Genomic DNA, 15925 nt, shown 5'->3' with positions numbered 1-15925 from the left:
TATGTCTTACGCACGGCAGTGCCCCAGACATAAACCTAAGTACGTGACTTACAGAGACTATAGCCTTATTGACAATGAAAACTTATTGGAAGACTCTTTCTCAGTGCCGTGGCAGGACATAACTCATAAAACTAACATTGATGACATGGTCACGACTTTCAATAACATGATACTACATACTTTTGACAAACACGCCCTTCTATGAACAGCATGCACCTGTAAAAGACTCTCTCCATGGCTAAATGATGATATTAGAGCAATGATGCCTAAGCAGGATGCCGCTCATAGGAAATATAAACATTACCCGAAGGAGGAATCCTTATCTCTTACAAACGACTACATAATAAAACGACTCAGACAGTAAGAAACGCTCGACTACATTGCGCCCATGACCTCATAAAACCCTAGTAAGACCCGCTATCTTATGGAAGTCAACGCGAATATTTGGCTTAAATAAACCGTACGAAGTAGACAATTTGGAGATTTCTCTTGATGAATAGAATGATCACTTTGTATCCTCCTATGTTCAATTAATCGAAGAAGCAAAAGAAAATCTTTTGAGGGCAAATAACAACACACCACCCATAGGCAGAGACAAATTTTATTGTAGTTATGTCTCACCCCTGCAAGTGAAAGCGGCTATCTTGCGAATTAAAACTGAATCCACAGGGGTGGACAATCTATGTATTACAAAGCTAAAGGAAATTCGATGCCATTATTACAGTATTGACATTCATATTCAACTTCTCCCTTCAAAACAGTGTATTTCCAAATGTCTGGAAAATGGCCCTGGTACATCCTTTACTGAAAATAATATCTCCTACCCTAAACTGTAATTTCAGACCTATTAATATACTGTCTATAACAGCCAAGAGACTTGAACACATGGTGCATAATCAAATCACGAACTATCTCAACGTCCATGACATACTGGACCCACACCAGTGAGGCTTCCGCCGAAATCACAGTTCATGTTCTACCTTCCTAAGCATGACTGAAAGACTGGCTACTGATGAGCAAAAAGTGACAATTCTAGTCTTATTGGACTTCAGCAAAGCATTTGACTCTGTAGACCATGAGTTGCTCCTATCCAAACTTTATCGCCTAGGGTTCTCCTACAGTACTCTGAGATGGATGGGAGCCTATTTACATGAACGTCAAATTGTCGTCAATCAAGGTACCTTTTCGTCATGGCCATATGTGAAAACAGGTGTCCCGCAAGGGTCAACCCTAGCAACCTTACTATTTTCTGTCTGTCAATGACTTAGCTAAAGAGCTGACACATTGTAAATGTCACATTTATGCTGACGACGTACAATTGTACATCCATGCAAAACCAACAGATGTTTTGAAAGCAATTGAGCAAATTAACATGGATCTAGGGGCCATAAGCAAAGGGTCTTTCCAGCATGGACTTATTATAAACCCCCAAAAATCCCAAATCATAGCATTTGCCCATCCAAGACTTATTTCCAGTAATTACCACATGTCCATCCCTGATGTATGACTTCAGTATGAAGCCTTACCCTCTTGCAAGAGGTAAACAATCTCAGAGTGATCATTAACCAGCGCTTCTCTTGGACGGATCAGACAATATCTCTGAGTAGACGATTTTTGGCAATGCTGCACATATTAAACAATTTCAAATTTACTTTCCCGTTCAGTTTAAAGATGAAACTAGTTGAAACCCTCGTTCTTCCAATATTCAGTTATTGTGATTTAGTTTACAAAGACATCAAAACTGACCTTCGAGATAAACTACAATTGCACAGAATGCCTGTGTAAGATTTATATGTAATCTGAAAATATCATATCATGTTACCCAGTCTTACGTCGACCTCAGATGGCTACGCTTTGAAAACAGATGCAAGCTGCATACCCTGACTTCATTGCACCAAATCTTTACCTTACAATCCCCATCCTACCTGTATGAACGATTCCATAGTTTCCTGAACACCATGTTAAAAACATCAGAGCGCTGAGCTCGACATTGCTCGCTATTCCTAAGCATGAATCCTCAACCTACAACAATTTCTTCACTGTTGTGGCCAGCTGTGAATGGAACTTCCTTCCGCATGAGGGCAGAGGGATATCACACCTGGGAAGATTTAAAAGTATGTGCTCAAAATATCTCTATGAAACGAGCTCGTAATGTGACAGATTTCTTTTTTCTTCATCTTCTTCTTCTCCTTCTCATCCTGGCCTTTAATCTTCGTCTTCTTCTTATTATAAGATCATTCATCAGTAGCATTAGAGAGTACTCATCTGTGGTTCCCTGCATAGTTAACCTTATCCCGATCCCAATTTTGCAATGTTTTTTGCCGACAATAAAAACCCGAAAATTGTAACATTTGACAGTGTAATATATTTCTGGAATTGGACAAATTAATTGCAAATATTAGGTTTGTCTGTATTATTATTATTATTATTATTATTATTATTATTATTATTATTATTATTGCAATTCATTGTATGTTTATTTTTTAGCAGTTATTATATTATTATACTTAGGAAATGTAAATTTATATTGTGTTTTATAATAGATATTTTATGTACAGTAGCATAGTAATTTGTTTGTCTCTTTTTAATTCAGTATTCAGAAATTTTTATTTTATATTATTTATGTATTTCACTGGTTAAGTGTACAAGTGTCCCTAACTTTGCCAGTATAAATAAACCATATCTATCTATCTATCTATCTATCTATCTATCTATCTATCTATATATATATATATATATATTTATCTCTCTATCATGCAAGGTGTTCGAAAGCTTGAGGCATGAGTAGTGGCTTGTGATATCACGTGTAATTTTGTGAATACAAAACAAGATTTATAATAATGTGACATCACATTGTAAGGTGAAGGTTGTTTTTTGGTTTGGAGTTTTTGAAGCATGATTCTGTGTATTCAGTCTTGATCCAACCAATTCCAAGCTGCCATTCATATCGATTTATATAGTTAAAGTGCAATCTCGAAACCTGGCTGCCAACTATATTGTCTACAGTACATCGCCATGTGGTTAAGCTACCTGGTTTGGCGTTTACGGTATAGGTTTAATAGTCTTCAATGTAGATGTAATTTTATTTACGTCCGTGTGTTGGTTAGTGTATTGTTCGTCTGTGTACCATACCTGAGTATGGTTCATCAAAGACAAGTGAGAAGAATGTCACTCCGCTAAGATTGGCACCATGGCCTCAATCAGCCAAAACATCCTATGCCAGTCATTAGCTGCAAATAATTTATTTCTTTTATTTGTAATAATAATGCACGTATTCTTATTTTAGTGTCAGATATTGTTAGGAAGTGCACACACTATGTTAGTGATAGTGAAGTAGATACTATTTTGAAGCTGTTACAGTTTGGGATTTTTTTGCCTCTGGTTTTCCATTCCACATATTTGTCAACATTAGGTAGGTTATCTATTGCACGTTCAGTGACTTTCGAATTTTCAAGCCATCTTATAGCACAGTATTTCAAAGGAAGTACGTTTGAACCTGAATAATGTCTTGCAGGAAGTATCAAAACAAGAAGTGAAGTGCACGAAGAAACTCTGCAAATTTCTACTGGGTTTCTTTTACTGGCATTTTATATGAATTGTGCACAGTATGCAAGCCAGAAGGTCCAATGTTCACTAAAATAGGAGCATCTGGATCATCATTTAATAAATTACCGATATCCTGAAGGAACGTTTTATTAACATTTGGACCATCCATTGAAATTTGTTAGAGTTCTTTAGATTGAGTCCTTGCAGGGCTTGCAAAAAAAATTTAACAAATTCTAGGAGGTAGAGTGACCAAGAAACACAGAATCAAAATAAGATGTGCATACCTCATTAGTATCAGCATTGAAACAACGAGCTAGTAGATCCATTTGGCCCATCTGAGAAACTTTATTCAGTGACTCGTCAAAACCAATGGCGAAACGTATGCACTTACTACACATCTCAAGAACTTGTTTATGAAAATAGGGAGCCAAACCATGAGTGATTGTATATACAAATTTCGTTCTGTGCAGTTGAACTTTTGAAGCGATTTCAGAGTATGGAAACATTACAGGGAACATACATACACTAGCTTCACTTTCTCATAAATAATGGTGTTGCATGACAGTATGCATGCACCATATAATCTCAGCTTTGGTTACTTGCTCTCTTGAAAGGTAATTCTGTAGACATCTTGCCTCTGGTGAACCTTCTGTAGTGGAAGTAGAAGAAGAAGGGGAGTCATATGTGATAGAGTTCATTGTGATAGCTGTGGTAGGCAGAGGACAATTTGTGTTTGCAGCCAGGGTATTATGGCCACTTTGTTGCTGAAAGAATTAGAAGAACAGAAGCTCAACAGTCTTTGGTGTCTATAGACAAAGGAATTTCTTCACTGCAGCAGTAATGGTAATCAATTCTTTTAAAATCTTAAATTGAATTTAATTAGAATAAATTCATCTTCCAAGTTATAAAATTTAATTTTCACATTAATTGCTCATTTATTTTTTGGATGTTAAGCTTTCAAAATGTATTTTAATATTGCTGTCATAGCTGGAAACTTCCTTTAAAATTTTTTTGTCATTGTGTGTCAGGGAAAAAACTGTTTTTTTTGTCTGGAAAACAGATAAATGTCAGGGAATTTCAAAATCTGGATTTGGTGGACACTCTGTTTAATAACATTAACAACTCAATCAGTCACACAGCTGTACACTCTCTGATAACACTACAAGATTCTTACAAGAATATTCAATGTCATCTTTCAATGATAAAACAACTTAAGGTCCATAGTAACCATTCTATGACTTCAAATTGAGTTGCCTTAAACCAGGTTCCATTTATATTTTAAACTTGTAACCTGAGGCCATAATTTTAGCCATAGACATTCTTATTGTTCATGTAAATGTAGACAGATTGGCAATTTTTTAAATTGTTTTAAAGATATCAATGTTAAACTCCACCAACATTAACCATTATTCTCACACATTTTTTAGAAATGCATTAATTGTGTAAATTGTCATTTGTGAACTTACAACAAGTTTGCTCGTTTTTATAACACACATGTTTCTCTATGTAACACTTTGACTAGAGTAATCAGGATCCTGATTTTTATATTTAGGCATGAGATCACGGGTGATGATGCCCATGCAATGTGCGAAACATATCCCATTAAATTGGTAAGACAAGATGTAAATCTTAATTATAAGAACGCTATGTGTACTGAATAGGTGGATCTCCAATAAACTTTTGTACCATTGTTGAATTAATGTGAGATAATTTGCAAACAATGTACAGCTACTCTCTATACCTTGTTTAATCTTGCAACTTTTATTATGAACAGATCACCATGCATGGCTGTAAGAAGCATTAGTGGCATTTTCTCCTGCAGGACTACATTCCGGTACTAGATTTCTTTTTCTTATTAGGTATGCGTGTAGATTATTCAGTACAAAGGTGGGTTGGATCCTCTAAATTCATACTTGTGTGTGTGTGTGTGTGTGTGTGTGTGTGTGTAATGCAGGCTACTTTAAGTTTATTAAATTTGTTAATTCGCAGCTGGGACAGGGATTCTATTATTTATTACCAGGTAGGTGATTCTGATAAGACGCAGACTCCTGCAGGACTAAATTCCGTCACCAGCTTTTTTTCTTATTGGGTATGCATCTTGAGTATTCAGTATGAAGTTGAGTTGGATCCCCAGAAATTATTATTATTATTATTATTATTGTCGCCGAGTTTTCGTGGATCACGGAGAGGTGAAAGAAGGTGCTGGTTTGAATGCGTCTATCTACGATAGTCAAGGATTAATTTAAAACTTTAAAATAAAGGTTATATTTCTTTTCAGATATTAAATTTTAACAAACAACAAATTTTCATGTACAGAGGTAGTTTATACAAAATATAAAAACAGAAAAACCTACAAAAGGTTAATTACAAAATTCGAGCTTCCAGCTCCCTATTTACAAGGTCCCCACGGCACTACTGTTGCTTTTAGTAAAATAGGCAAGCAGACGAATCTCCCAGTTTGATTTAGAGGAAATTTTAAATCACAATTTTCAAGAGCACTTTGCTCTTCCAAAGGCACCATTCAATATCACATAAATATGTATACATTTGAATAAAAGAGCCTTAATGCCCTACAATTCTACTGAGGAGACTACGCTCCCAAAGCCTTACAGCCCTTAACTTTTACACTAGTGATAAGAGCGTCTTGCTCAATCATATTTACACTTTCTGGCCTCTCTAGGCACAACCTACATTTAACAAGACCATTTCAATTGATTATACAAGCCCAAAAAAAAAGTATGGAGGCGGAAATTTGTGCTCCTTGAAATCAAAGATTACAACTCTACTTGGGCTAGTGGCACGACGATGCAGAGGCTAATCCCACACAACTGAGGTGACTATATAGAGGAAACTCAAGTTACAAGGCTACAGATAGAATGTGGCTACAAAAACATAGTCACCTCAAAAACAAGTTGATGGGGAACTCAGGAGGGTGTCACACTCCCTATTCCCGAATTTTAGTTAAGTACACTTGATTTACTCAAACTTTTACATGAGAAGAAAGAGAAGTATACATAACTGCTGAAATGGAAAATGGTGGCCGTTACCTTAGCTGATATTCTGCCTGCCGATGGATGAGACCCCCGCCTCCTCTCTTAGTACACACACTCAATAGCACGACGATCAGTAAAACAAGTTAATTCGGAAAAGCGTAAGCTTTTTTACCCGAGAGGAAGGTTCGAGGAGGCTCTGGGCTATGATCAGACACACCCCATCATTTTATTGGACAGTCGAAAAGTTACAAAAAGCCTATGATTGGCAGAAAAATAAATGCACAAAATTTTTGATTTGCCAGACTCCAAGGCTGGTGCGATGAGTAAGAAGTGTTGAAAACCTAGTAGTATCAAAAGCAAAGAAAGTCCGTTCAGTTCAGGAAACCTATAAACACAAAATTTCTCTAAATTTCTAGTTGTTCCACTTTACACCAGAGTGCATGACATCAGTTGTTTAATAGAGACATCTGTGGAGAAATATCCGAACTTCTTGAAATAGCTGTTGCCAACTATGATACATCAAAAAAGGAACAAAAGAAATGCAGTCTGTTTAGGACACCTAAATATATCACGTTACTCTATCACTTTAGTAGCGATATCTGTTGACCAACGTCCCAACTTCCTGCACTAGTAATTTCAATTTTTATGTGATAGGTAGCGTTCTTCTATGCGCTTCATATAAATGCACGGGGTTGAGGTGTACCTCCCGGTACAATTATCATTATTAGCGTGTGTGTGTTTTGGCACTTAATAGTTTAATTGTCTAGCTGAGTAGCTCAGGCGGTTAAAGTGCTAGCCTTATCTTTCTTATTGTGCATGAAAGTTGAGTATTCAGTACGACAGCAGCTTGGATCTTCAAAATTATTATTTCAAACTTTTCCAACGTTCGAGATTTTTTTTTTGTCAACCACCCCCACCACCCCGTGAAAGGAAGTCGAACTTGATTGTTTCAATTAAACACACAAGTTTTTAATGTACAGTCATTTAGTTAGCATGCTCGTTTCATGCACGTGTAAAGAAGCCATTGGTTCGATTCCTAGTCTGGTCGGTGGTTTTTCAATTTCTTTTAGCTCGAAGGTTGTGGGTTTTGATTCCTTTAGCTGTTATGTTAGTTTGATTCCCAGGCGGCCTGGTGATTTTTTATTTGCTCGCTTCTCTAATGTTAGTTACCAAGTGATGTAAACATTACAGCAGGCAATTACACGTCTCCATGGTTCATATCTGTAGCCTAGAGCTCAATGCGCGAACAATAAACTTTGTATTCCCTGTCTTACCAAATAAGTTACTTCGAAGTGTAGTCAACTTGCTCGTACCACCAATGTTCTTTCGCTGAGATGTGCATACTGGGCTAATTGCAAAAACAATGAACTTTGTATTTCAGCAGATATTTCCAAGTCTAATCAGAAAGTTCTTGGAATCTATCTTTTTATTTTTTTGCTAAGACGCACGTATGTCACGACCTCACTTAGTACAGAAGTTGTTGCATTCTCTTTCCACATTCAATTGACATAGTTTGTGCTAATCGTTCACACTTAGTCTTCAGTGAATGAAAAGCCCGTCATCGATTCCGGGTCGGGTTGAGGACTTTTAACATTTTTTCTTCTTGTGAACTTAAGATCTTTAGTTCTGAGTCGAAGTTAGCTCCGAGTTTGAGAACCCAATTCAGCGATTGTTTCATTGCTCAGAATTTTTGTGCTAATCGTTCACACTTAGTCTTCAGTGAATGAAAAGCCCGTCATCGATTCCGGGTCGGGTTGAGGACTTTTAACATTTTTTCTTCTTGTGAACTTAAGATCTTTAGTTCTGAGTCGAAGTTAGCTCCGAGTTTGAGAACCCAATTCAGCGATTGTTTCATTGCTCAGAATTAAAAGTTTTAATTTTTGGTGTTAGATATTTGAATAGCACTTCAGCTTTGGGTCCAAGTGAGCTCCATGTTCAAATCCTAGTTCTGTTGGTGATTTTTACCTTTGAATCTTGCAACGCTAAAGCTAGGTGTTTTAGTTGACTGAGCACAGAGATTGATTATTACCTTAAACTGCGCTTGTCGCCTCATGTGCTCAATAATATACTCTCCATAATGCAGTTTTCGGTTCTACTTCCTCACCGTGCTCGATAGCTGCATGCAGCTATGAGCATAAAGGCGACGTGCTCTAAGGTTATCAGATCCTGGCCCTCACCACAGGTGTTATAAATAGCCGAATTAAATTTGGCTTTTGTGGCAATCTCAGTGTTAACTATAATTATGCCATATTCGGATACAATATGTTGTAGATGAAGAATTTCTTTCCACAGTATATACTACTGTATAAATTATACAGAAATATTAAAAGTGTATTATTTTGATATTTTGTAGAAATCCTATGTGTGATGTGATAATTGTATTTTTTGATTAAATTGTTGTGTAGAACTTTAAAGTGAAACTATCTGTAGGTTCGTACAGTGCTCACGCAGTGTCATTCTACATTATTAACAGTTTTCTGATATGCCTAGCTATCTTTTAGCTGTTAATTTTAATACTGTAACTGGTTTTAATGTAAAATAGTGATAATCATTTCATTTACTATTTGTTAATTGATAATTCATCCAAGTGTCATTGAAATGTTTTTGATCCAACCCGATCTCTTCCCTTTGGAGATAAACTGACCCATGAGAGAAACACTTCTCTGAGTGTTAACTTCCAAATATTCCATGGAATAATTACCACCTCACCCTATTCCTCATGTTAAGTCCCGTCTTATGCATCACATCAAAGGAAGTAGAGGGTGCCATTAGGATTGTGAAGAACCAATAAGCGCTAGGACAAGATGACTTTCCTACAAACTTCTGGAAATTATTGATATATCTAAGGATTTTCATGGGGTAGATTTCGGTAAACTACTGACAAAAATTAGTGTGGTTGGGATAGACAAAATTGTGGCTAATGGGTGACTATAAAGACGTGGCCAAATTATTAAACATTAAAAAATGAGAATTGAAAACGTAAGATGTTACCAATTTTTAAGTTGATGACCTTAATACTTGGTATGCACCCCCTTAGCTTTCATGAGTGACTTGATTAGACTGGGTATACCCTCAAACAGTATTTTACACTGACTCTTTAAATCGTCATCTTGGCACCAGATCTGAACGAGCTTCTCAGTAAAGACAATTTTTGTCGTTATATTAGTTTTTTGGACTTTTCTTTTCTATCGCTCAAGGATGTTCTATGGCATAAAAATAAATTCACTTTGGCCGAACCACTCTTGCACCTGAGGTATCAAACGGGTTCTTAATGCTATATTGTTCACGTCTCATAGTTCCTTCTACAATATATAATCGTCCACAGTCGTACCAAGAAAACACACTCCAGACCATCACTGAAGATGGATGCTTCACCCAGTCTGGATGGAATGCTTCTCCTCCACTTCTTCTGACACATTGACTTGTCTCTTCTTCGAGAGGAATTACAGATTCGTCACTAAAACAAACCTGAAATAAATAAAACAATTAAGCCTAGCATTAAATGCAATAAGCTGTACAGTTTGAAAGGAAAATTTTATACATTTACTGTACTGTACAGTTACACCACTTAGATTGGGTTAAAAATGGAATAATGAATGATAATTTAGGAATTACAGTAATTGTCATGGACTTGCCTGTTTCTATTCATCAGATGACCAACTCTGGAGAGTCTTGGCCCACTGGTTCCTCTTGGCAGTCATAGTAGGAGTAATCTTCGCTTTTCGTTAAGGTTGTCTTGCTCTCATTGTAGCATTAAAAAGCTCTCGTCTCACAGTTCTGGCTGGTACAAATGACCCATACTCTTCTAACTTCTTACTTAAATACAAACTAGTAACCTTGAGGTTGTTTACTGGCAAATTAATCAGTTTTGCTTCCTCCGTGGGGTTAGTTTCTTCTTTCGCCCACATTTTCCAACATGTTGTTGACAATTTGTCTTCCCCTTATCTTCACATTTTAAAAATCTACTTACAGATTGCTGTGATGGATGCAATCTAGAATCTATATCTTGCTGTGAATAACGTTTCTCAACAAGTAGCTCTCTGATAATGCCTTTCTTGGCGAAAGGTCCTTTCGTCTCCCCATAACCTCAAAATTTGACCGTTCTCAAGAATCACTCTTAAGAAATATCAACTGATCTCGTGAATAGTATCAATAATGTATGTAACTTACAGAACGCGCAGTATTAATAATAGGTCACATTATTTACTTTCATACAGCAACAATATGCAGATATAGACGATAATCAACAGAACATGTTCACTAACATAAATGGCACAAAACCATATGAATAATGAAATTACATTGTGGTTCTCACTGTAGCCACTGTATGAAAAAATACAATAGTGTGGTCAGGGATATCCCAAGTGGTAACTTTACCACCAAAGGCTATAAAGATCAATAATTTACATAAAGATAGAAATATACGTTTTACCATTAAAATGTGGCCTCGTTTGGCGTATTTCTAAAAAATAGAACTCAGAGCATTAGAGTAGATTAAGCTTTATTTGATCCTATAACAATTATGGGATTGGGTCCCACAGGGCGGTTTTATGAGACCTTTATTTTCTGATATATATAAACAATATCAATAATGAACTGAAAAGAGTGATGAGGCTCTTTGTAATAAATAAGTTTCAGGATTGTGAGTAACTGCAAGAAGGACCTTGTAGGTTCGAATCCCACTATCGGCAGCCCTGAAAATGGTTTTCCGTGGTTTCCCATTTTCACACCAGGCAAATGCTGGGGCTGTACCTTAATTAAGGACACGGCCGCTTCCTTCCAACTCCTAGGCCTTTCCTATCCCATCGTCGCCATAAGACCTATCTGTGTCGGTGCGACGTAAAGCCCATAGCAAAAAAAAAAGAAGGACCTTGACAATAATTTAAGAAGGACATCGGGCAATGCTATATTGGTAAACGGGGTAAAAGGCAGGTTATGTGTTTCACAAATAGAAAGAGACCACTCTGGTTTAATTATTGTGTTGATGGGGTGAAATTTATTCATGGGGACCTCTGTAAGTACCTAGTTATTCATAATAAGTATATATCTTCATTGTGGTAATCATATAAACATATTGAAAATAAAATTTACAGGTCCCTTAATATGTTTATGAGGTTATTTAGGGGTTTTAAAGGAGAGGGCATATAAATTTCCAGCAAAACCACAATGAGAGTATGAGACCATCAGCAGTATATTACTTAAGTCGAGAACAGGAAATAATCCACAGAAATAGTTCCATTTCTTGTGGGTGATTTGTAACAAAAAGTTGTGTTACAGAGAAGTTGCAAAGTTTCAGCTGGGAAGACTTGGAGAAAGGAGACAAGCTGTTCGATTAAGCAGTATATTCTGAGATGTCATTGGAGAGATGGCTTGGAATGACATTATTTGATGAATACATTTAAGTCATGTTCTTTAAGTGTAGGAAAGTTCACAACATGAAGATAAGTTGGAATTCATGGGGACAAATGTTGGCAAATGTTCACTTATATGAAGATGATTTAGTGATTGAAATAATCTACCTTGGGAGTTGTTTCATATATTTCCACAATCTTTCTCTATATAAACAACCAACAGCCCTAAATGCTGTTGTTTGATTCATTCATTGATTGGGACATTGACTGATTTATATTTTTGGTCCTAATGTGATGTACAGAGAGGGATGATGGATATTTCTATGCTTATGATTTAAGCATTGTCCACTTGTTGGGAAAGTAGTGGGAATAATGTGGGATTATTTGATATTACGGTGAAGTGTTTTCGGAAAGAAAGTGTATAAGAACATGGAAATGAACAAAGAAGTTATAAGTCAAGTCGGTATAGAAGGATGGGAACAGGGGAATGTGAACATAAAAGGATGAAGAAAATAGCTAGTCATTGTGGAAATAAGGATCAACAGAAAGAGAAACACAAGCACGGGATGTTATTGGGTAATGATTTGGAGATAGTGTTTATTATTATTTATTTTCCTTAAATTGTACATGTACACATACACGGAACTGCCTCCACTCACACATGTATATGTACACATACTCTGGTGAATATCACAAATATGTAGGTAATTTTAAATTTACATATTTGCAAATGATCCTCCTTTTCTATGCTACCTTGTCTACTGCTATCCTACACAGTGTTCCTCTTCATGTTCTTATCTCTCTTATCATTTGTATGAAAAGCAGTGGCAAAAGGGACCGGGTTAAAACGCAGCAGGTCATTATGCAAGTTAGGTTCCAAAAAGGGTAAAAAATAAAATAAATAAATGCAATTCAAATTTTAATCTAATAGAAGTTGTACTACTGTTATTTGACGTAGTTGAACAAGTAGTACATGTGTTGATTATGTTTGTAATACAGAAGGTATTATGAGTAAACTTTTGTAAATTATATACATGCTTAATAGAAAAGAAAGTGTAAATTTTATAATACTGTATTTTGTGAAGTTGTCTTCTTCTCTGTTCTTTTAAAATTTAGTGCTTGAAAATAATGTATTTTTGTGTACCATTTGCCACCAAGGTAGACTCCTTTCTTGTATTTACATTGATTTTGAATTGATTGTTCTTTTCCATTGTTATATTTTTAAAATGAGAGGTATATTAATTTTAATCCTTATTGTGCCACTGTGAAATTTATTTTCTCAGCTGTTTCTTGTTTAGGCCTATATATTTGTATTCCTTTACTTCTTTATTCTACTTTTCTTATTTCTTACTTATAGCCTTCCGAAGATACTAAGGAAGAAATATTCATAGAAAAACATACTGATGATCAGCTGTTGCCATACATCAAAGAAGAAACAAAGTAAGTACACTATAAATCCTATATAATATAGATATGTTGTACCTATTCACAGTTGTGTTCAGTGTTGGTTGGTTTATCTTCAAAAACTGGGCATTTTCGTCAGTTGAATCATTTCTTTACAAGGTTTCATTTAAATGCAAATATCTTAAAATTCTATAGGTTAAAATCATCTTAAATATTTAAGAACTTTAAGATCATATTTAATGTACCATCATGTAGTTTTATTGAATATATATCTACAAAAAGAATCTCTGATAAAGCTAGATATTTTGAAGTGTATTTGTTTACAATACCTTTAAGCAACTATGAAGAAAGTGTTCTTTCTTTCACTGTCTCTGCATCATTTATTCATCTTATTCTTATCGTCTGAAGTGCCATCTGAAACTATTGCCTCCAGATATTCTGAGTAAGTTTTTGTACGTTCACACCAACAGTGACACACAGAAAAAGTGACGTTTGTAGGTTATAAATTAAATCTACAAATTCAAAATTGTTAAGTTTTATGTACATTGTAATATATCGAACTAACATAATCATTTTCATTAATCAATATAATTATGGCTGAGTTCAATAATGTTATAACTCAAAGAATGTCATTTTAAACTATCTTGTTAGATTCCTTTTTTATGATCATTTTTGTTCTCTTATGTGTTAAGTCAGATTTCTCCATTTGTGGACGCCAAAGCAGATAATGTGTTGTAGAAATGAAATGTTCAGGTCAGTAATGCCACATCTTCGATATCATAGTTTTCAAATAAAACTTGTGCATTATTGTAGGCGCAAAAATATGTGGTATTGAATTTATGTTCGTTCCAGTTTTGTGGTCATACTTGTTGATTCATTTTAGTCTTCATTGTCAGTCAGGTGCTTGTTGTGTGTTTATTGCAAACATACATACACAATTAGTATAAAGAAATAAAATGGACAGGTACAAGTGGAGTTTTAAATTTGTGCAGCTTGCCTAAAAAATTCAGAATTCTTTACGTAAGTGAATTTATTATCTCATACAATTAGATTAATAGGGGGTACATTATTACTTCACGTCCGTAGGTTTACCCTCAAAGTGCCCTACACGTGACCCCCGGGTGGTGCTAAGAAAGCAATAACTGTGGCTGCTGGACCTGCCTCTTTTAAGATCTCCCAACAATGACAAAGTTAGTTCATGGAAATGGCTCTTCTCATAGCTACCAGACAAGAAACATTGGACCTTTCATCCATGTCTTCCAGCTTAATGTAGAAAGCAACAGCAGAGCAAAATATGACTACCTATCCAAGGTTATCCTGGATAATAATATAGATGTTGTGGCTATACAGGAAACCCATACAGCCAATGAAGAAGAGTTTCGGAAAAGGGGCCGCATTAATGGTTACACAGCACTTGGTGCAACATTTCACAGTGCACATGGTATAGCTACTTATGTTCATAATAATATCCAAGATGCCTCACTGCTCTTTCAAAACGAAGACGAAGACATCCATTGTGTTGCTGTGTGAGTGGCAGATGTTACTATTTTTAACATTTATAAACCCCCAAACGCACAGTGGCCAAGTACAGTACTACCTAATGCTCAACACCCTGCAGTTTATATAGGCGACTTCAACAGCCATCACGAACTATGGAAGTACTCGAATAACAGTGAATGTGGAACGAAACTCGTAGAATGGACAGAGATGAACAATCTCCATCTGATGTTTGACCCAAAAGATCTTGGTACTTTCCAATCAGCTGCATGGAATGGGGATTCCAATCTTGACCTGTGTTTTGTTAGCTGCAATGAGGGAGGACAACCCTTACATACCAGTCGTAAAGTGTTAAGGTATTTTCCCTACAGTCAACATCGCCCCATTATAGCGGATATTGGCATCAAAATTCCTGTTGTACGGTCAATACCACATGCTCGGTGGAACTTCAGAAAAGCAAATTGGTCAACATTCACCACTGAACTGGATAAATGCGTTCGGTGGATTGTTCCCAAGCACAACAATTACAAGCGTTTCGTAGGTGCAGTTATGATGGCGGCTAAGAAGAGTATGCCTGGAGGCCATGAAAAGGAATACATTCCTGGTTGGAATGTTGAGACTGATGCGCTCTATAACGAATATCTGCAGACTGGTGATGAAGACATAGCTGATGAACTTCTTTCCAGCAAGGATACTACCCGGAGAGAACGGTGAATTGAAACAGTGGAGAATATCGACTTAACTCATTCCAGGAGAAGTGCGTAGGGTCTCCTCAGAAAACTTGAAGGAAGGACACCTTTAGTGAAGAAAGAGCCTGCAGTTATTCCGGATGAAGTAGCATCTCACATTGTCAAAACTTCCCAAACTCCATCAGATAAGAAACATACCAAACACATACGGCGCCAGCTCTAAACTCTGAAATCAAGAACACCACGCTCATCAAGGTATTCACAACCGCTTACGGTGCAAGACATCAATGCTGCTCTCAAAGACGTTAAAGCAAATGAAGCTCCAGATTTTGATGACATTCATCCAGAATTTCGCATTAATTTAAGGAAGAATGGAAGAAGTTGGCTGGCAAGTTTTTTTACCGACCTTCTACAGAACAGACAACTCCCGGTAGAATTCAAACGA

The 15925-nt window shown here is 36.3% G+C and overlaps 1 protein-coding gene across 1 annotated transcript in view; it reads left to right on the top strand.

Moving 5' to 3' along the window:
• Positions 1 to 15925, top strand: part of LOC137503267 (zinc finger and SCAN domain-containing protein 12-like) — a 44339-nt gene that overhangs the window by 19878 nt on the left and 8536 nt on the right. Inside the window, exon 5 of the mRNA XM_068230812.1 lies at positions 13248 to 13330. Within this exon, the coding sequence (XP_068086913.1) occupies positions 13248 to 13330 (83 nt within the window). The remainder of the gene's footprint in view (positions 1 to 13247; positions 13331 to 15925) is intronic.

This window comes from Anabrus simplex, chromosome X (assembly GCF_040414725.1).
Source record: "Anabrus simplex isolate iqAnaSimp1 chromosome X, ASM4041472v1, whole genome shotgun sequence".
NCBI classification, from domain to species: Eukaryota; Metazoa; Arthropoda; class Insecta; order Orthoptera; family Tettigoniidae; genus Anabrus; species Anabrus simplex.
Note: the sequence above shows the minus strand (reverse complement) of the source record. Positions and strands in the feature narration are given on the sequence as shown.